The sequence below is a fragment of the Schistocerca cancellata genome, chromosome 5 (assembly GCF_023864275.1).
Source record: "Schistocerca cancellata isolate TAMUIC-IGC-003103 chromosome 5, iqSchCanc2.1, whole genome shotgun sequence".
NCBI classification, from domain to species: domain Eukaryota; kingdom Metazoa; phylum Arthropoda; class Insecta; order Orthoptera; family Acrididae; genus Schistocerca; species Schistocerca cancellata.
The window spans coordinates 154211621-154234692 of record NC_064630.1 but is presented as its reverse complement, the minus strand read 5'-3'; the positions used below and the strand labels follow the sequence as shown (position 1 = coordinate 154234692).

Here is a 23072-nt window from a genome sequence, read left to right as displayed (position 1 = left end):
ACTATCTGACATGCCAGATATCGCTCTGCACGTTAGGGAAGACTCCCGAAAGTGCTATTCCACGCAATGACGTCAGAAACTCGTCACGCTCAACGCTCAACTTTCGTATGCACGGTCCGTGTGCCGACTGATTTAGACTGACAGCGTGGAGCGTTGTTACTTGGCGAGAGGAGAGCTGTTAGCTTTTGGTCTCTTTTTTTCAACTCTGAAAGATTACTTTACCTGGTCGCTGCAAGGAATGCAAAACTTTGGCAGATTTTTCTTTCAGTAAATTTCTACAGCAGACTTGGATCCGCCAGGAGAGCGCCACACAAAGGTGTCGCATCTATAAGAAGTGAGCTCCCGCTTCTGTATGAATGTCTGTTTGCCTTCAGATGTGCCTGTAAACGCTTTTATTTTTCTAAATATTAACAGCTTTGCCTTCTCGTAAATTTTCCTTGCTTTATGTACCTTTCGTCTGTCGGGAGCCAACCACGTGGTTGAACATTAGAGTTTGTTGGGCTACCGTCATCACTAACTGTCCGATCTCATGTGTGTGTTAAAGAATGTTAACTGTTCATGATTGCGTGATGTGATATTGCTGCAACTTGTCCACGATACCTAGAAATTGCGTCTCCACAAACCACGTGGCCACGCGGGTGTACTGCGAAACGTGTTCCGTTTCACGAGCCATTGCAGTCACTTATCAGGCAACCGCAGTTGTATGAATGACATACCAATGATTTTAGGTGTAAATTTTAGCGGTGAATGTATCGATGCTATTCTTTAATGTCTTAGGAATTAATGTTATCAGGAATTGTATACAGGCCTCACATTCCATGTCTTGGGAATACATGATTTTATCCACAATTTTCTCTTGTATTCCGAGGTTACGTTATCGCACCTAAGCCACTCACCTCGTAGCTTTCCCGTTAGCCCATCCACGTACAGGTTCAGTGATTACTTCCCCTTTTATTTTAAAACAAATGCTTTAGATTAAGTCTTATTTTCAGGTGTGTTGTTGGGAGCTGATCTTATGCGCAGTGTTCATGCACTTTCTATTTTATTTTAAATGTTTGATTGTCGTGAACAGTGCAAGGGTAATACTATTAATTACATCGCATCCCCTATAAGCTATATCACAATGTATGCACTTTTATGAGTTTTTGGTCTGTGATAAAATTAATTTATTTTCCGACTCGCCCAAACCTGTGACTAGTTGTATGGTTAGAGACGGTGGCGACCCTAATGTTCTGACATTAATTTCACAATCAATAAGCATTTCCATTTGCATCTGGTTCACAAAATATTTTGACACAGATCAGAGCGTTCATCATTCAACAAAACTTACAGAGTTTTGAACTATGCACTGAGGTTTGCTAATAATACTAGGCTTCAGCAATCAGACAGGATAACTGGGCCACTCACTACACAATAATGCCAAAACGCTATCAAAACGGCATTTGGCGCAGCTCAACAAAGCTGTTGTGACGGCTGAGGCAGGTAGCTTCAAGACCCCGTAGCGGACGGGCGTGTATGTCTCCCAACTAAGCCAAGATCCTCAGTTGGTGCGCTGCCTATTGATGTTACATTGTTTATTCTAATCAACACTTATACCAGACAATTTGTTCCGTCCAGTTATTGTGAGTGGAAATAAGGGGAGGACAGTGAGTTCTCTTACACTATACATTCACACTCCGATGTACCACCATGGGATGAAGAGCCCATACATACAGACACACTGTAAGTGGAAATTCTCGATATTTTGAACTTAATGGTAACTGGTGTGGAGGGATGAATGGTTTAAATTATAATGTAACAGATTGTGTGTAAGTTGCTTCAGCATAACACAGTAGACTTGGGGCAGGGGTGGGGAGCGGAAGAGGGCCTAGCTCAGTGAGAACATATGCTCATATATGGTGTGGTTGTCAGGGCTGTTTGGTTGGCTTGGGATGGCGCTGGTGCAGGGGTGTGTGGGGGCAGTGTTGGGGGCTGGGCGAGGCAGAGATTACAGTCCTCCCCTTCCTGCAAGTGGAGAGATCAAACTTAGCAGAAGCAGTGATCTCACACTTCAGAGTGAATAGTAGCCTGAGCGGGAAGAAACATGTAAAGAAGGTCAACAGATGGGTCGGAACCTGCACAAACATCCTTTGCCTCTGACCCTATGCTGCCTTATACCTGAATTGTACACTGTTATAAAAATTGCCTGACTGATCTGTGCTGGAATGTGACATCGTAGACTGTACTCATTCAAATTCTGGAGCAGTATACAAGGATTCTACACTATTATAAATAGCCTGACTGGTCTCAGTTGGACTGTGATGTCATAGAGTCAGATCCACTGTTCCAAGTGTTGGATTCTGATGGCAAAGAGTTTGTCCCAGTATGCCTTTTTCTTTCAGTACCGAGTACTCTCTTACCATACTTGGTATGGAAAGAGAAGTTCTTGCACCGAATCGATTTTACGATCGCATCCTAGTGAGTGAGTGAATACTTGTCTGCTGTAGAGATGGAAACTATCAACCGACTCACAGCTTTCCTAAAGCCTTTTGGATACGTCACAGGAGAAGCGGCAGGAATTGATTGTTTGTTAACAGAACATAATCGTATCACACCAGTTTCACCAATTCTCGAAGAAAGCAAGAACACTTTACTGAGAGAGCTGAAGAATGGGTATGGGTTAATTGAATTAAATGACCATGCACCCATTGCTACTCTATTGGATCCAAAGTTTAAAAAATCGAATTCTCAAGATCCAGCAGCATGCAGGCGAGCCATAAAGATTTCAAAAGTATGGTTTATGAGCAACAAAGCAGTCCGAGTGAAATGGAGGAAGATACCGCATCTTCTGTTGTAATACAAGAATACGACTTCTACTTTTGGAAACATCATGAGCAGCTAGCGCACAGCCGCAAAAAAAGTTGAACATCAGGGTGTCGAAGTATTTCTTTGTCAAAACATTTAGTATCTTTCAAACGCAACCGATTTGCAGAATGGGTAGACATGAAATTCATTTTTCCATATTTGTGCAAATATGTTCAACAGTATCATCTTGTCGTTCCAACATCTGCGTCTATAGAGTGTATGTTCTCGAAAGCTCGAGCAACTACGACTAATAATAGGAGTGAGTTGTATCCTAAATATTCATAGCAATCGTTCTTTTTTGGGAAAGATTCCAAAGGTGACCTTTCTGTTTAACGATAATCATTAATAAAGAGATAAAAGTATATAATGTCTTTTACTAGGCTACGTAAAATAAACATATACGTAAAATGCCGTATGTACCCAGCACCAGAATGAATAACGCTCCTGTCATAACACAGAACAAAAGCCGAATATGTCATGGCAAGACTGAATTTTCTGGTAGCTTCAGTGACATTTACATCAAAGCATGTTGACGTAATTGTGATATGATATAATAACGCATCGTGTCAAGTCAAGTAACATGATACACAATGACGAAATAAATCTCGGATGAACAGCATGGTGTGAGTGTACAAAGGGCACAATATTTCAGCAATCGACCTTGTTATCATCATCAGGTGTGCTGATGAATAACGATGGCATGAACACCAAAGGCACACGAGATTGCAACAGCCTAATAAGTCTGCAATTACCAAGCATTGCCTGGCAGAACTTCACGGTATGGACCATGACAAATCAAGGTCCTAACACAGACTTCGAAATATTGCGACCGTATCATCAAAGAAGCTACAGAGACCAGAGTAAGAAAACCTGAGCTGAATCGTGACAGCGGCTATTCCCTAAATAAACTTGGGAACCAGCCATTACCCGGATTAAGGAGACGATAGAAATATTCCAGAATGTACGACTTCGAGGGCAGAGGGAGGAGTGAGGAATCTCCGAAATGCCGCCGGCAAAGCTCCTTGGGCGCAGACTTACGAGGGAACACCCAGACGATGGGCCACAAGCCGGGCGTCGAACCACGACGCGGATGGCCGAGAGAGCGCCCGTGGCGTGGGCGGGGAGGGAGTGTACGAGGGAGGGGGAAGGGGAACCTGATATATATACCTCATGCCTGCCGTCCCTTGGCAGTACATCAGCACACCTGCTGATGGCAACTATGTCGACTGCCAAAATACTGTGTCCTTTGTACACTCACAGCAGGCTGTTCACCCGAGATTTATTTCGTCGTGAGATACGCCTAGAGAAATTGAAGAATCACATGATACACAATGTCATGTATAACATGAAACATGCCATCATGACATGTGTCCTACGGCTGACGAATCTTCCGGATTTTGTGCTCCGTATCAGGATCCTGGATCTGTAAATTGCAAGATGCAGGTGTGCCAACACCATTCAGCTCACTGCACTAAGGAGGTGGGTTAACTCGTAAAAAAGCACGAGTGTATCAGGACGTTTTGATTTAAATGTCTTTGAAGCTACCAGTTAGGTTGAATAGCTATTTCCCATCTTTTACATCCTTACTTCTGTCCCGGACATATTCGCCTTTTCTGTGTGTGATCGAAGCAGTTTTCATTCTGGTTGCCAACCTTATACTCTAGCATAATTTTGACATTAAACTGTCATAGCGTGGCAAGCGATGCAGAATTTTGTTGATTCGCGCAACGACTAACTCGTTATATGTCTATTTAGTGTCATGTTGCTTATATCGTGGCAACGGGTAAAGCTTTCACAAAACAAGAGGACGACCATTAATTACATGTATTTGTCTATCTTCTTACAAAATATGAACCGATTCACACGAGTTTGAAACACAAAGGTGGCGCGAGTAAAAACACAATAAAATGCCATTCTTTGGCACGTGAAACCCGAATGAAATTATATTTTTCAAAGCGAGATAGCAGTTTTATCCTAAATATGCACTTTTTATTTATTTGACTTATTTTGAACCGTTTACACGCATTCTGTACACGCAAGGAGGTTGGCGTGCTACATTTAGCTTGACCTTAAACCAACGCATCTTGACAACAGACACAGATAACTGAATAAAAAAATTCCGTTTGGCTCTCTTTTATCTACCTTCGTGCTAAGTCTGAACCCATTCGTACGAGTTTGAGATATAAGAGTGGCGCGTTTCATAACCTCCCACAAAAATGTGATTCTCTTTTTTCTTTTTCTTTTTCTTTTGCACGTAAAATCCAAACGAAGCAAGATTTTTGCCAGCGGCTAAAACTTATCTTAGCCCAAGGTCTGATACACCGGTAGCCGTATACTTCTAGTATACTTACTACTCATATGAGTAGGCATCGATACTTTGATGGCATGGGAACATCCCTAGTCTCCACAGAATTATTAAAGCTGGAGAGGTAGATCTTAGTATCGTTAACTTCGCTACAACCCATTCTTCTCGAGAGATGATTTTTATGCATATGAAACCTGTTACTTGCATTAGATTATAATCGAACGGGTACCGCCAGTGAAATAATAGACCACTAAGCAAATGCAGCATACCTGTAACTTATAAAGTGCGACAGGCAATTTCAACAAAATAGCTCAGACAAAATAGGTTCCAACAGCAAGTCGCTAATTGCAGTAGACTCGAAATATCCTGAAGCGGGAAATAAACAGTACTTTACTCCGATTTGGTCTACGAAACTATTAGCCATACTCAAATGAAAATATATGTTTCCGGAAACGTTCATGTCTCCAACATCTACAATGTGTATATGCAGACTGAAGGGATAAATGAAAATTTGTAACAAGTCTGGAATTCGAACCCGGGTCCCCTGCTCACTAGGCAGATGCAATAAGCAGTACGCCACCCTATCTGTGCATCCTCGAATTATCTGAAACATCGATGTGTCTTTATATAGAGAATCAAACGCCGTTTCTATTTTTTTTCTAATCTTGACAATCTACGTCCCAAGTTTCTGACTTGAACTTCCTAAATATACGCTGAAGGGAGATATGAGCTGTATGGCTACCTTTAAGCTACCTGGTTTAACTGACAACTTCATTTGGCTAACAGATCACATACCATCATTCGGCAGGTAGAAATCGAACAGGATTTTTTTATTCAAATAAAGAATATTCTCATTGAGACACAGTTCCTAAGACACAGTGCACTACACAAGTACGTAAAATTCTCTCATCTAGCTTAGTGTGATGCACTGTACTGTAGCAACAAAGTCTCAATACACTGTTTTAGTAAACTAAAAAGTGTTGTTTTAGATCTGTGTGGCCAAAAGATGATTATTTACTGAAACTAACATACCCAGCTGTACCCTGGGTCACTTCCTCTGCGCTAGAGGGCAGTTGCCTTGTTTTGACAGGAAACTCAGTTTTCCGTCACATGACTGTCCGTCGTCGAATCATCGTAGCCCGGACACGCCCAGTATGCACGATATATAAAGGTACACACGGAAACGTTTTTCTGCAGTAGCGTCTTAGGGCACAGTTCCACTGTAAGTATTATTTTCGATGTACCGTAATGTCTCGGTTGTATTACGATGGGCTCTTATGAGGGAGTGTATAGGCTAGTCCTTGGAGTTTTAAGGTTACTTAAGTAACTGGATTAGTGGTATTTTGGGTTGAAAGTGCGTAAAATGACGAAGTATGGCTATATTTTTACTGTAAGCGTTCACTCGTTGTTAATCGTGAAAGTTCTCTAAAATAGGTGTTGAGGTGTAACGGTAAATCGTCAAGGTCATCATTAGAATTGTCCAGCTTTCTGAAATCGTGTTAATAAGGTGATTAGGCACAAAGTTGTTAAGATTCTCAGACTTTATCAATTGATGCAGAGATACACTTTTTCTGCTAAATTCCTCACGTGCTAAGATAGTTAAATGCAAGGGGCTGGGTTTGAGTTCAGGTTCTGCTCGCAGTGTTTTGTTAGGCAGCTTGCCGATATCATAGCTGTGCAGTGAAAGATTCCGAAATGTGATTACCTCGGTGATGGAAAAATAAAAAAAACTGGTTGTATTCATATCTGATAACGCAATTTTGCCACACTATTCGTGGCTTCATTTTCCTGATAATTAACGAAACTGTCTTCTAAAGGAGAACACTTTCTTCTCCCTAGGCTGCTTTATCCTTTAATTGGAGGACTAGATTGCTACGATCGTGTGGCCATTTTAAAGTGGTACAGAAGAATCTTTAGACAGGATATAAAAATTCTACACTCGTACATCATACAAAAGGCCAAAGCATCATTGCAAATTGTGTGCTGCTATGATGTGTTTTAGATTATGAAGGCAACGAATGTTTCACAGGCACCACTTTAAAAATTCATGACTCGCACTAGCAAGTCTTGTTCACGCTTAGTATTAGTGGAAAATGACATTTTACCAAAAACCTGAAACGCAGAGATGGAAAACTAGTGAATAGGAATAAAGTAGGTATTTCTCTAACTGAATGAATAACCTAGTTAACAAGATACACTGTGTGTGACTTGTGTATTGGATCATAGTACTGAAATATAGGAAACTGTTTGTCAGACAGGACAACGACCTTCAGCCACAAATCGTCTTGTGTTATTTTTGTCTGGAATCGTTTCGTTTAATTTTGGTTGTAGACGTACGGTTCTGGAGAATATTTATGTACAAATACTATTCAAACGTGGTGTGCCTTCGGCGGGTGATGCTCTTGCTATTAAGGGACTGCTCTGAACCCGCCTTTACGGCTTTGGGTAGCTAAAATTCAACGCGCTTTCTGGGGCAGGGTCCATGGTACACAACTATCTAAAACCGTAATTGGTGCAACACACAGCATTGATGCCCACAAGCCATGAGGCTGCAAAGCTCATACGCAGTATGTAATAGATTCTTCACCATTACTTACGCTGACTGGTTTGTTTTTCTAGGTGATTACCGGCAGCCATGGATCTGTTTCCTCTGCAGTTCACCGCGCCTAGTGTGGTAAGGCACCTTGAATGTAACAATACAGAATGTTCTATTTTCACTTAAAATACTATGCCAGAGAAGTTTAATATCGGTTATTTATTGATGATATTTGTTTCCACAACATTCCGTTGTGGATAATTTAATTTAGCAGCTCCACATGTCGTAGATGGCTTTACGTTGTGTAATGCTGACGTACTAGTCGAAAATCATAGGGTATCTAGACAACGTAAACGGCCATTTAGCTGCTGTTCAAAAGTTCTGGTGTTACATGCCTCTCGAGCCGCCTGCAGCACGTTTATCATTACTGGTGAGGTGTCGAAGGTAGTACGCAGTTTCATACAAACTTCAATAATAGATCTAATGTAGCAATAGGCTACTGTTAAGATTCTGTGTTGAAGCTGACTTAAATTTCTTAAATGTTTATCTATGGACCTCCGTCTTTTGGTTCGGACCGAATAATCAGTATTAGCTTTGCCGACTCATTTTGAGTTTTATTTTTCATCAGTGGCTGTGTAGAACATACACGATCTGATTCCTTCATAAATGGAGGCGAAACGTCTGATAGAACAAATACCGCCTTCGTTCAGTTGCAGGCGGTTCGAATATAAAAATAATTAATGTATTCAAATTATTGTTTGCAAATAGTGATATAAGAAAAATGAAAAATGTTGGCAGATTCCTTCAACTGACCTCACACGACCGGTACCGTCAGTCACACTAACAGCGCATGGCAGTATCAGCAGAATAAAGGTAAACCAACGTACCGTATTTCACTTAAATGGTAAAATGTTTCTTCTGCCACATACGAGTTTATGTAATTAGCTGCCTCTCAAGAACCGTAGATACTAAATGGACTCGATACTCTGCTTCTGAATGAGTTACTGTCTCCTTAAAACGAATAGGAAAAAGCGTAAATCAGCGCTGTAGCAAAATAGTTTGTCCTCAGACGCAATGCTTAAATTGTGGTATAATTGGCGACATGGTGTATTAGTAATAACTTGTATTTTTTACAAGGACTTACTACTCAGATAGAATACAGCTTCTCTTCTCAACGACCTGCCATGCTGTTTACCCCAGTTTTATTGAAATGCTGTCCATTCAGACCTCATCACCCTAGTCTCTCACTAACCTTCAAAATGAGAACCCTCCTGTATCGAAGTGAAATGCGGGCAAGTGTGTGAATTTTCCAACTTTACAACTGTACAGTAAAAATGAGATAGCGATAGTTGTCTGTTTGCTGCGATAAATGAACTGTAGCTTAATCTGCTTGAAGCACAAACCCAATAACTTCCATCGCCGCTTGCCCGTAATTGCCTTGTATTCAGGCACAGTAAATTACTGAACGTTTCCGAATGTCTTCATAGAAAACGACTCCCAGGAGCTAAGCACGAAACTTTGTCTGCCCACTAAACACAGAGTAACAGTATTAACCCTGTTGCCTGCTTATTCTCTTGAGTGATTCTTCCACAAACATATTTGATGCCTCCTTATAGATGAGGTAGTAAGCTTGGTTACTTCTGCAAGTAACCAGAATTTGAGATCCTGTCACCTCCAAATGTTTCAACGAATGTTCAATCGTGATAGGTTCGAAATACAGTTGCATATTCGTGTTGCAGGTAACAGAGGCGCCACTGCAGAAAGCTATTTGCGACGACCACGTCGAGGTTGAAGTCCATTACTGTGGCCTAAACCTCACAGACCACTACTTGCGCTTGGGTGTAATAAGGAACAGACTCTTCCCGGTTATCATGGGCAGTGAATGTTCCGGCATCGTAACACGTGTGGGCAATGCAGTCACCGATCTGCAGGTAAGACACGCTTTTTCCAGCATTTCTGTAATTTTTGGGAGTAAAGCTAATGTTCTGATATTCTGTTACAGGCGGGCCAGAAAGTGCTCTGTCTGCAAATGCAAGGTGGTCTGTTTAGGCATGTTGTCCACGTCCAACGCAAGTACTGCTTTCTGCTGCCGGAAGATATTAGCCTAAAAGATGCCGTCAGTCTTGGTCTAAACTTCGTTGTGGCCCACTTCTGCCTGTATAAATTCGGATGCCTTGCGAACGCGGAGAAAGTATTTATGCAGTCGGTCGCAGGTAAACTTTAATTACGTGATGCAATTTTCACTAGGCTCATTCTCGTATGCTAGTGCATATTTTTATTCCATTTTCGATAACGTATTGTAGCAAGTGTCACTTCCATGTAGCATTTGCGATGGTGTGGCTACGTTTCACCGTCGGGTTTCGGGTTCCGCTAAATAGGTCAATTGCCCACTACGCACAGGAGGCGGCTACGCGGGTAGCAAGCGCGTGGACTGGGCGGTTGTTCAGGTTCGACAGTCTCGTTTCGACGAGGAGCGACCAAGCAATAGTCGCTATTGTAGTTTTAAATTGTAGCTGTGTTGAAAAAGTATCAGAGCTTTAAGCGCTGATAGAAAGCTCTGAAGCTGAAATTGTTATAGGAACAGAAAGCTTGCTAAAGCTGGAGGTAAATTTTGCCGAAATTCTTAGAGGCGCAAACAGTCTTAAGAAATAGTGGATTAAATAAAGTAGGTGGTCGTTTCTCTCTTGGTAGTAGGTATTTCCTGCGAATTTATATGGGTAGAGGTTCTCCTCAACAAGTGTACCAAAATAATTGGCTCCTTCTACCGACCCCCAGCTCAGATATACAGTAGCTGAACAGTTCAAAGAAAACTTGAATCTCGTTACAAATAAGTACCACACTCAAGCAGTTAAAATTGCTGGCGACTACAATCTGCCCTCGATTTGTTGGCGAAAACACATGTTCGAAGCCGGTGGTAGACGGAAACTATTTTCCGAAACCGTACTAAATGCTTTCTCTGAGAATTACTTGGCCCAATTATTCCATGGGCTGACACGAATTGTAAACGGTTGCGAAAACACGCTTGGCCTCTTAGCCACAAATAATCCTGATCTATTAGAGAGCGTCATGACGGATACAGGGATTAGTGAACACAAGGTCATTGTAGCGAGGCTTTAAACCATATCAAGCAAAACCACTAAAAAATAAACGCAAAATATATCCATTAAAAACAGCAGGTAAAAATTCGCTTGATGCCTTCCTAGGAGTGGGTCTCCATTCCTTCTAAGCTAATTATGTAACCGTAGACCAGATACGGCTTAAATTCGAAGATACAGTATCGACAGCAATAGATATTCATATCGCATAAGTTAATAAGCGACTGGACTGCTACACCGTGGTACACAAAACATGTCTCAACACTGTTGCAGAAGCAACGAAAAAAGCATGCCAAATCCAGAAAAACGCAGAATCCCCAAGACTGGCTGAGTTTCACAGAAGCTCGAAATTTAGTGCCGGCGTCAATGCCAGACGCTTTCAATAGTTTCCACAGCGAAAGTTTCAATATTGTAGGAAACCTAGAGATTCTGGTCGTATGTAAGGTACACCAGTGGCAAAAGTCGCTACTGTCACCGCGCGATAGCGATGGAAATGTTTCGGATGATGGTGCCACTAAAGCGGAGGTACTAAATAGTTTACCGTAATTTCTTCACGAGAGAAGACAAAGTAAATATTCCACAATTCGAAACCAGAATACCTTAGGTGTTGCGAAACAACTCAAATCACTTAAGGCAAGTCTTCCGGTCCAGACGGTATACCCAGTCAGGTTTCTTTTAGAGCATGCAGACACAATAGCGCCTTTCTTAGCAATCTCGTACAACCGCTCGCTTGACCAAAAGTCTGTTCCTAAAGACTGGAAAGTAGCACGGGTCACGCCAATATTCAAGAATGGAAATAGGAGTAACCCATTGATTTACAGGCCCATATCACTGACATAAAATTGCAGTAGGATTTTGGAGCATATACTGTACTCACATTATGAAACACCTTGAAGAAAATGTCTTGATACATAACGAACATTGATTCAGAAAATACCGTTCTCGTGCAACACAGCTAGCTGTTAATACCCATGAAGTAATGACTGCTGTCAACGGATCTGATTTCATACTCGGAGATCTCCAGAAAGCTTTTGATACCGTTCCCCACAAGCGACTACTAATAAAATTGCGTGCATATGGAGTATCGTCTCAGTTGTGACTGGATTTGTGATTCTGAGAGGTCACAGTTCGTAGTGACAAACGGTAAATTGAGTAGAACAGAAGTGATATCTGGCGTTCCGTAAGGTAGTGTCGTAGGCCCTCTGCTGTTCCTGATATACACAAATGATCTAGGTGGTAATCTGAGCAGCTCCCTTACACTTTCAGCAGATGGCGCTGTAATTTACCGTCTAGTAAAATCATCGTACGATCAGTTGCAATTAAAAGATAAACCAGAGAGAATCTCTGTATTGTTGCGAAGAGTGACAATTAGCACTAAGCAAAGAAAAGTTCGAGGTCATCCACATGGGTACTAAAAGAAATCAGATAAATTTCGAGTATACGATAAATCGCACGAATTACCGTGGAATTATAATTACGAGCAACGTAAATTGGAAAGACCACGTAGATAATATTGTGGGAAGTCGAAACACTGTGCTTTGTTGGCAGAACACTTAGAAGATGCAAGAAACAGCATACATTAAACTTGTCCGTCCCCCCCCCCCCTCTGTTGAAATAATGCCGCGCGGTATGGGATCCTCAACGGGTTGGATTGACGGAGGACATCGAAAAAGTGCACAGAAGGGCAGCCCGATTCGTGTTATCGCGCAACACGGGTGAGAGTCACTGATACGTTACGCGAAGTGAGGTGGCAGTCTTTGCAATGAAGGCGGTTTTCTTTGCGACGAGATCCATTTACGAAATTTCAATTACCAACTTTCTCTTCCGAATGCGAAAATATTGACAGCCACCTGAACAGGGAGAAATGATCACAAAATAAGAGAAATCGGAGCTCGAGCGGAAAGATTTAGGTGTTCCTTCTTCCGGCGCGCCACTCGAGAGTGGAGTGGTAGAAAAGTAGTATGAAAATGATTTGATGAACCCTCTGCCAGGCACTAAGTGTGAATTGGAGTGACCGTGTGGATGGAGACACACCTGCCGTAGCGTAACACTAGAACGAGACAGTCTCGTATGACGTCGAACATAAATGGACGGGGACAGAGGATACAGGTATTCTTATTCCGTCCTCGTTGACATCACAACAGAAAACTGGACTAGCGACCACGATGAAACTGCCAGGGCACAAAATACAACGTCCATGTGGGAATTTCACACGTTGTCCTCCATTGCGTTCGCCTGCCACCAAAATTTTCATTCCATCCTAACCGGTAGTGTAGTAAACCTACCACCTGTAGCCACCGAGAATTTCAGCTGTAATCTATACGGACAAAATATTCATAAACTGCAGCAGTAGTCAGGTAAAAGGACTAGAAACGGCGCATGGCAATAGTTGCTCGGTCGCATCAATTAGAGCATACAGGCTGGTAATGCGAAAATGTTAATCACTTCACTTACGTGTTGAAAACGTATAGGTCCACCAAATTACAAAAACTGAAAGAACAAGAAAAGGAATATCAAATGGTGACAGTGGTGAATTAAAACTATTGAAAAGTTTTGTAACTACCGTTTCAAGAGCATTTTAGAAAGTGGTAAATCAGACATTAGGGATAACTCAGTCCTTTGGGCAAGGTACGATTATCATGTAAACACACGGCTAAGACATTCAATGCTGTTGTCCTCGTATTATTGTCTAGGATTTTAGCTAACTAGCATCGACACATAAATGCGCGGTTACGCGAAAATTGTGGAAGAGCTTTATTTTCCCTATTTCATGAGCTGATGTTAAGGGTGTGCTTTAAGTAAAATTAGGTGCACTGGATATAGGAAACTGCATGTAATGTGCGTAGCATTTCTGATAATTCAAATAACGTTAATTACACTGATTGAAAATGGTCTTGGATTCTGCCGGCTACATGCGATTAACATTAAACACATACCCAATTTAATGGACTAAGCGACAGGATGTGGTGGAAATAAATGCCTTGAAAGGCCAAAGGCGGGTATGCAGGACTAGCACTTGTCCAGCTTTGCACCCACACATCAGCTTAGCGACTTCAGTATGGAATATTCGGATCTAAATAGCAGTAATACAAATAAAAATCCTACAACCAGCTGCAAAACAGAATTACATGCTCTGGTATTAGTTCTTGTGGCCAGGTCTGGCAACCTCAGAATCTGTTGCTTAATACTCACTTGCATTACTTTAGCCCACTGGCGCTGAAGTCAGTTTTTAGTATCTTCGTTACTTCGATATAAATTCCCGTCTCATTTCAGGTGGTGTCGGCACGGCACTCATCCAGCTTGCTCAGACCGTGGACGATGTGGAAGTTGTGGGAACAGCTTCAGAATCAAAGCACGAAAAGCTCCGTTCTCTTGGCGTGAAGCGCGTATTTCGTCATGACAACTATGAAGCCGAAATATTGCAACATTACCCTGAAGGTGTTGATATCGTGGTAAACACCAATGGTGGAAGCGATCTTGAGAAGTGCCTAAAAATTCTCCAACCTTTCGGAAAGTTGGTACTGCTAGGTAAGTACAAAAAGAAACATTGCAGTAACAATCGTGTTGCCTCTTGCTCCATTCAGAACAATAGGGCTGTCATTATACCTTGTCACAATATAATACCTTACATGCCAGAATGCTTTACTCTCTCCTGGTATGGTGCAGGTCCGTTGTAGAAAAGTCTTATTTACAGTATCGGTGAAATACTTTCTTGCATTAGTCTTAATTTCATAAATACCACACGTCGCTAGTCCTTATTGTCGTTGAGAGGCCAGTGAACTGCCACTGGTATGACGTTGGGTGTGCTGTAATAGCGATAAAGGGCTGTCGATGTAGCCAGAGAGCAGCTTAAATTCCATAAATTAGGACGGAAGCTACGGGGACGGTTTCTCCTTAGACTGGTTTCATGCTAGTTGTCTCTCCGTCTCTGCGTAGCGTACATAAAGTATCTATGGCCTGTTCTTATTTAAATTAAACTGCCCCTAATTTATAAATTCCGTACCTTTCGGCTCTGTCGTAGCCGATAAATCCTCGCCTTTCCTTCTGATAAGGGGTTTCCATGGACTTCTTCTTTGCTTTTAGATGCTTTGTGTTTCCTGTCCACTTGCCAACATTCTCAGGCAGTAGCAGATTTCAAACGCCTAAAATTTTTTCCGTACTTACGAAGCTAGCATAAATAGATCGACAGCTTTCACAAAAAGCTTTGTCTAGGCCAGTCGGCGACTAATATCTAGTCAGTCATAATGATAAAGGGGTTTTCAAACAGTAGAAAGTGCTATCAAACTTGATCTTAGTCCGCCCAGGATGAAGTAATTAAAATTAACGTATTGTTACAACCCATCGCTCTAGAATAAAACTTCCGTGGAAATTGAAATACCAGAAAGAGTGGTTTAGTTACATCCATTCGGATGTGTCCATATTTATGTAAATAATCAGCCAAAATATGCGAAACAGTGAACGTGTCATAGATCACTTTGTTAAGGGCCCTCGTACTAGATAGGAATGGAAATCGTACCCTACTGAGTAGGGCACGTACAACCTTATGAAATAGTTCAAATGTGATAATGTTCATTCGGAAATTGGTTTGTGATAGCGTGACGTACCAACTCGTCTAGAGAAGGGTGCTGTGTACTCTTCAGTTACGACAGTTATAGATAGCGCCGATAAGTCTTGAAAACAGTGTGACGATGGTAACGTAGCCTCCACGGGGCATGTGATGACTTGCTTAACTCAGATATTGTTCAGACGTGGGCTGAAGCGTGATAACTTTACTAAGTAAACCATAAAGTGACTACAGGTCGAAAGTGTACTGGTGAATAGTCGACGGCAACAAGAGTAGTCTGACCAGTATAGAGATGGTTGTCCAATGGCCGTGGAAAGCAGTGTGAACCTTCCTCAGCCTGTTCTAAATTAGTGAAGTACCGTGTCCGCTGGCATTCTTCCTCCTACTGCAGCAATAATACGCTAGATCCATCGTGCCCAATGTCCGGCACCCACTCTCCAATAATTGGGGAAGAGTTCTGATACTGATAAACCAGGACTGTGCCGGTACGAAGTAGTGTCCAGATCATGCCCCAATCCAGGACAAGGCTGTCACACTTGGCGTGATACGTGGAAGGCGTTGCTGAAGATAAATACAGATATGTTCAACTGGCTAGTTCGTCCTTCTGGCCTGATTCTCGAGGAATGTTTTGGATCCGTTGAGATCCATATGTTCGCAGACTCTTTGCAGGATCTAGGTGTTCAACACCAAACTGAGTTCAAAGTTAATTTGCAGTCGGAAAAGCTACCTGCCAAGCTAGTGTGTAGATATTAATCATTCAATGATTAGATGGGTTGCGTTGAGCTATGTAACTCACTGTAACATATTAAAGAAACACCTATATTCCGCTAACACTCATTGTGTGGCGGAGGGAACTAAATTTAGTTCTGCTGTCATAGTCGCGAATGATCAGTGGGAAGAAAGATGGGTGTTAGGCCTGTGGGGACGCGACTATCTAATTTTACATTCATAATTCTCAGCGAGAGATGCATTAGGAAGGAGTATATTGGTTGACTCTTTTAAAAGCCTTCCCCCTCTAAATCTGAACAAGAAATATTTTATCCAGCTACATCTGCCACCGGAGATTCACTCAGAATCTGATAGCTTCGTCTTACATAAACCTGCAAAGAAACAGGTTTTCCTTTGGATTTTCTCTTTACTCTGCCAGGCGTATGAGGTATAGGTCAGACCTAATTTACTGAAGTGTTGGTTGACTAGGCCTTAGTAAATACAATTCACTCCAGATTATTCGGGAGCAGTGAAGCTTTTATTTCGGACATGTAGCATTGGCTACTAAAATTTCCCAACAAGAGCTCGGCCGAAGTGGCGCAGTGGTTAATACAATGGACTGAAGTTCGGGAGGACGACGGTTCAACCCCCGTCCGGCCATCCTGATTCAGGTTCTCCATTTCCCTAAACCGCTTCAGGCAAATTCCGGGATGGTGCCTTCGATGGGACACGGCCCACCTTTCTCCATCCTTCCGTTGTCCGGTGGGACCCGTACCCTCACTGCTTGGTCCACTCCTCCCAAGCCAACCAAGAACTCAGCAACCCTTCTCCCAAAGACTCGGTAACCCTTTGAGAACCAGTGGTTTCCGCCTCATCACATTCTGGTAGTAACAGTTCCTTCAGAGTGAAACAGCCGATGCTGTTGTATGAGACTGTTAAGGGCACAACGAAATACTTCTCCGAACGTAGTGCACCGTATTAGTCACTTACAGCGTTCATAGTGGAGAGCGCGAATATTTTGCTATGCGACAGCAACATAGTCGTTTCTCATGATCATTCTGAGATCGCCACTGGAGGGAACTATGTCAAAAATTGCTATAATGCAAATCTGACTACGTACTACAGCTTTGGTTCTGAAATGGAAAGGAAATGCGTGTGGCTATGGCCTCCTGTAGGGTAGACCGTTTGCCTGGTGCAAGTCTTCAGTTGACGCCACGTCGGCGACTTGCGAGTCGATGGGGATGAAAGGATGATGATGAGGCCGAAACAACACCTAGTCCCTGGTCGGAGAAAATCTCCGACCCAGCCGGGAATCGAACCCGGGCCGTTAGGATAGACATTCCGTCGCGCTGACCACTCACCTACCAGGGGCGGACGAGTCTGAAATGAAACCTCTGGAGTAGCAAGTAATTTGGATAAAATACTAACATTCTACGTCCATTTTTTTTTTTTTTGCTTATTCAGGACGATGATCTGCTTAAAGCGGCAGTAACGAGATGTGCAATTGTCTAAGCAAAGTGCGCATTTGCGTGGAAATATATCCTGTAAAATTCTGGGTGATTGACCAGTCAGTGGTTCATCCAAGTGTCTGTTTACGTTTCGCAGTTCTTCCTATGCGATGTTACCGATACTAAAAAGTACTTTGTGAAATTCTTCTCTATTGTTGAGATCCAAAGGTTGAAGGAAACAATCGTACAAAAGAGATAAACCTCATAAATTGAAAAAAAATTAGTTTGGGGCATGAATTGAAGTACTAATAACATTACTCGGCACGTTTCCCTTTCACTAGTTGATCGCTAGGACCAAGCGAAAATTAATAACTGTTTGCCTGCCCTTTATCCCTAGTGACCTTCGACGAGTATGTGCAAGGATTCTTTCCGTTGCTTCGGCAACTTGGTGGGAACTAGTTGTTTGTAGCCCCGTGTCAGTTTCCTGCTTAACCTTTCTGATAATTTGATAGCGTATGGTGTTCCTTAAAAGTTGGTTGTAGTAAGAGTGCAGGTATTCATAAACGGCCCTGATCCTGTACCCCAGTTATTACTCAACACGGTTCTCCTACACAAATATTTAGTGGCTTAGAAGGGTTTGTAGTCGAATCCGTTGTATCAGCTGTTTGCCGTATGCTTTTCTAGCATAATTTGTTAATGACATTTTTTCAGGGTCGAACAGCACAGCTACATACTCAAAATATACATCATGGGGGTTAATGCGACCGAAATGGGATACAGGATCGGTGTCCTCTGCGGATGTAGTTGGTAAAAACTACTGCATAGCAGGAGTGAACATTGGCGTATGGTTAGACCTTCATCCGGAGGCAGTGCAGCGATCTCTAAATGAAATATTTAAGCTGTATTCCAGTGCCAAAATACAGCCCTGTATTAACGCTGTTCTGCCCTTCGAAGATGTGAGTACACTGTGCTAAGTATTTAGAAACTTCATAGAAACGTCTCCTCTGTAACACTTGGATACTTGCAGGTGGCTGAAGGCATAACGCAACTATGCAGACGTGATAACTTCGGAAAAGTGATACTGGAGGTCAAGCAGAAGGCAGCGCAGACACCAGCTGTGGAAGTTCAAACTGCGGTAGAGCCACAGCCAGGAGTAGTGGAGGAGGCAAAAGAAGCTGACCCAGAAGTGCAGAAGGAAGACTCCGCGTCTGCTGCGGAACCAACGGTGGTCGAACCCCCTCATCTGGAACAAGCAGAAGAGACTGTCGCAGAGGATACGACTGATGTCAGCGCTCCTTGATAAGGCGCTGCTGGGAATTTCAGGCTATATGGTGCCGTCAGTACAAATAAACAAGCTGAAGTTTTAAGGTTTTAATGGATCTTGGTGCTAAAGCAGCAATTGTAAAGTAATCGGTGCTGTAAATTTATAAAGCCAAATGGCATATTAATGATATTTGGTAATAAACAAAATTTAGCAGCAGAAGTTATCGATTCTATGCGTGAAACACAACAAACCTCTCATTTACTGAACATGAGGTACAGATCTGTACCGGTTCTCCAAAAGTAAAACATTTATAACGTTTGGCAAAATAATTTTAACCTGTAAAGCTAGACCTGTGTATAAACCCAGGTAAGTTACCTAGTGTGTGCAAAACAGGTAAATGGATGACACCATGCGAATGCTGGGTACATCAATAATTTTCAGATCTTGTTCGTGGTGCTACAACCTCGTGGGTACTCCTGCTTCCCTTTTTCAAACTATATCCATTTCCCTGCTTGTACTCAATCTTCCAGACATTTTTCTTCCATACAGCAGAATTTTTCAGATTACTTTCTTTGTGGACTGTACGTTGCACATGACATGTTAGAGTATCCGTTGCTCAAAACTGTAGTTTAGTCTTAAAAATTAATGGGAATGCTTTACGCCTTCCCATGCATCCTTCAGTCTTTCCTGTAGAATGATACAGGGGTGTCAAAACTTATGAGAACAGAGCACAGTTTTAGCAATTAGTCTAACAACTAGAAAGTAGGAGTATTCTGCTACGTCATTACTGAACATTTAAGGCCGCGCAGCCTAAGTTTCTAATCTCAAAAGAGTAGCACCTACTTCCTGGTAGATTCATTAAATTTTCTAAAGACAGTCTGAGAATCTTAGCTAAAATGATTATTTTTAACCGAAAAATATTTACCGTTACTGCTTAAAACAAACCTAGTTTTCCTACGTCATATTCTCAATTGTATTGAACGTGTTTACTCGTGTGAACAAAACCTTGGGCTGAGAGGCATTAAGTCTCTTGCGGCTTTATGAACACGAATAAAGTAGTATCAGTAATGCTGTCGCACTTTTTCTTGGTGTCAGGAATTTGAACTGAAGGCACTCAGTCGTATCATGTTCTTGAGCATCTTCCTTCATCTGCTGTATGTTACTCTCCTAATCATTCGACATTCCAATTAACGCCCTACCTCTTACTCTCTCCTTCCACTTTCACTAGATAAATAATATATTGTGAGCATTTACCTTGATTCTAATGTTGCAGACTCACCATTTTTAGTGGGATACTGGCACTATGAAATTCGTAGTGTCACGTTTGCCCGATGCGGGAGTAAAATGCATTCAGGTTTATTTCCGCTTAATTTCAGTACATATGGAGGGGAAAACAAGACCTGGAGTTGAAAAGCAAGACTACATAACGTGCAGAAACGGACTGTAGTGGCCACAAGAGGTTAGGCCTTCAATTAGCGCCGTGACGCTCTTCTAGAGCAGAACGATACAGGTCGACAGACGTAATCAAAAACGTCCATCGGCTAGAACAGTTGACAGCTGTATTGTATTCAAAGATGTAACGTCATTTTCTTCTTTTGCCAGGACAGTCTTTCCCATGAATGTTAGCATGCCATACATCTCCGTTACCTTTCAATGACACTGGTTTTGGAACGTTATACAGTACAACGTGCACGACCCAATTCACTTTGATTTACTTCATGAGATTTTATTCTTCGTGTTAATCATTCGTTACTGCCTACCCATTAATTTTTTTTACATCATTGAAACTATTTTGAGCCATAAGGAACTACACATAAAGCAAATCTTTGTTAAATCTCTTCATATTACTTTGTACAAGATAAACCTCATACGTCCGTTCTGAAGGCTTAGTTTCCCTGTGCTATCAGTATTTCTCCAGGAAAACTTCAATCTGCGATGTGTTTCCGAAATAAGTGTAGTTTCCTTTTCAAATTTATATACCTGTACGGTTAACATTGGGCTGTCTCATATAAGCATTTAAAATATCCTGTTCCATGAAGATGATCTGCTAGGACAGCTTATCTGCACAAGTAATACGCCCCCCCCCCAACACCTGTTCCGCCCATATTGTTTGAGCCACAAGTCCTTCCCCTAAGGTATTAAGAAAATCGAGTATTGTACCAACCTTGTATCTGGAGTCAGCATTCGGTTATTGGTTGTAATTCCACTAATAACCACTTAGCCATGTGCTGGTTTCGTATCCGTCCAGGTTGCGGCAAGTAACGGCAGCGAAACCAGCAAACTGAAACTGCGATGTGTTCTGCACCGGCCGTCGCATGTGACGCGCCAACTGCCCCCCCCCCCCCCCCCCCGCCACTAACCCGGATCTCAACAAATGTCTGCAGTAACCGTGCCTCGATACAGGTGATCTCGCAGCTCGTTACAAAGGGGTGGAACAGGCTACCGAGTCTTGCAGCGCTGCGCGGATCCGTGGTAGCGGATCGTTGCTGCTGTATAGGAAGTCTGATACTTTGATATCATGTGACGTAGTTGGACTTTGTCAAGTCTTAAGTACAATTCTCCACTAGAATAATCAACCATTCTGAACGTGGAAACTTGGTTACAATGATACACCTCAACGCTTTCGAATTGCCTTTTCAGTTACGTTAATGTATGGTAATATTTAATATGCTTGTATGACTAAGTCTGATAAAGTTATACGGCCTTGATATCAGTGGACAGAGGCAACTGTCGATAAAAATACAAAATCGTATCTCCAAAAGCTGCTCCTGCTTCCCCAAAATGATTGTGTTAAACAGGTACTTCCCCTGAACAAGTACACTGGTAGTAACGCTTTTATAAGACAGGTACAAACACAGAATCACAATGATATTCATGTTACTATTTAGATAAGTTATACTTGTATTGACTAGATGGTGGTGCATCAATGTAACAATGGATTTTCTCGTGGAAAATTAAGAACGTTTTAACTCGTTCAAACACGTTAAACATATTGGATTCTGTACAGTTATTTTTGTACAAAGTGATTTAACAGGGAAATAACAAAACATTCTTGTTTCCGCAACCAGTTTTGGCGATTCCGTGTGCCGTCTCCAGGCCTCATACGCACCACATTTATACACAAGTTTCTAGAAATCGTGAAGTTGTATTTAAGGTGCTACCTACGAAGAATTGTTTTCAGGTCTTCCAAGGAAGCATTTGAAATAAAGTCACGGTTGCTAGAAACTGGTGCATAAATGAGATGCTTATGCGACCTGAAGATCGCACACTGAATTGCCGAAACTGGTTGTGATATTAAAATAACTTTTCAAATTGCGCTGCAGTTTGGCGTTTTTCCTTGTTAAATTAGGTGACAAACGCTGTCCCGCGTCCACAATGGATCAGCAGAGATCGTGTAATGTGATGACTATGAAAGATTACCTTTTTGGGTATGGAATAGTGTCAGTCAATTTTTATTATTGACTAGAGATCTTTCATAAAACAAATTTAAATCGCATAGTTACACGTGGGCGTTGAAGTAAATATTTCACTTACTACTTTGCTGTCCAGTTACATTACACTGGAACAAAACATTCCACCCAGAGAAAATGTTGGATTGGAGAATAAAATAGAATATAAGATGGGCGTTCAATAAGTAATCCAATGCTTTTCTGAAAGCAGGTTGGTTTTATTCAGGATTCAAAGATCCCATGGTATTCCCAATCTTTTGACTACAAAACCATATTTTTCTACGTAGTCTCCGCTCAGTGTGGCAGCATTATGCCACCTTACTGAAGGGCTTGTATGCTGGTGTCGACGTGGAAGCAAACGCCTTGCTGCATCAATCACGTCCCTGTCATCCACATACCTCTTCCCACAGGCTGCATCGTTAATTGGGATAAACAGATGTTAGTAGGAAGGTGTGAGCTTCGGCCTGAAGGGGTCAGGGAGAACGGTCCAGTGAAGTTTTATGACCTGCTCTCTGGTACGCAAAATTGTGAGGCATTGCGTTGGCATCGACAAGTTCGTTTGCATTTTTTGTGGTGACTAACACCCTGAAGCCGTTTCTTAAATTTCGTGAGTGTAGCATAATAAACTTGAGTCGATTGTTGCAGCATAGAGAACAACCTCTTTAGTCCCACAAGACCGTCGCCATGATTTTATCGGCTGAGGCAGCAGCTTCAAATTTTTCTTCAGAGAAGACGTGCTGTGGCACCATTGAATTGTTTGCCGTTTTTTTACCCGTTCGAGGTGAAGAACCCGTTTCTGTTGATGTCTGAGAAAAAACTGTCACGATCAGCCTCGTAATGTCAAAGTAATTCCACACAA

General features: G+C 42.0%; 1 protein-coding gene across 5 annotated transcripts in view; it reads left to right on the top strand.

The window, feature by feature from the left end:
* LOC126188885 (synaptic vesicle membrane protein VAT-1 homolog) overlaps positions 1 to 23072 on the top strand; it is a 153770-nt gene that overhangs the window by 95080 nt on the left and 35618 nt on the right. For 2 of the 5 annotated variants that reach the window (XM_049930562.1, XM_049930561.1), the window contains exons 2-5: positions 7769 to 7823; positions 8484 to 8558; positions 9425 to 9616; positions 9688 to 9898. In XM_049930562.1, coding sequence (XP_049786519.1) covers positions 7785 to 7823; positions 8484 to 8558; positions 9425 to 9616; positions 9688 to 9898 — 517 coding nt within the window. In that variant the 5' untranslated portion in view covers positions 7769 to 7784. Of the gene's footprint in view, positions 1 to 6359; positions 6372 to 7763; positions 7824 to 8483; positions 8559 to 9424; positions 9617 to 9687; positions 9899 to 23072 lie in introns of those variants that run through there. The other 3 variants (XM_049930560.1, XM_049930566.1, XM_049930564.1) reach the window with 3 other exon arrangements.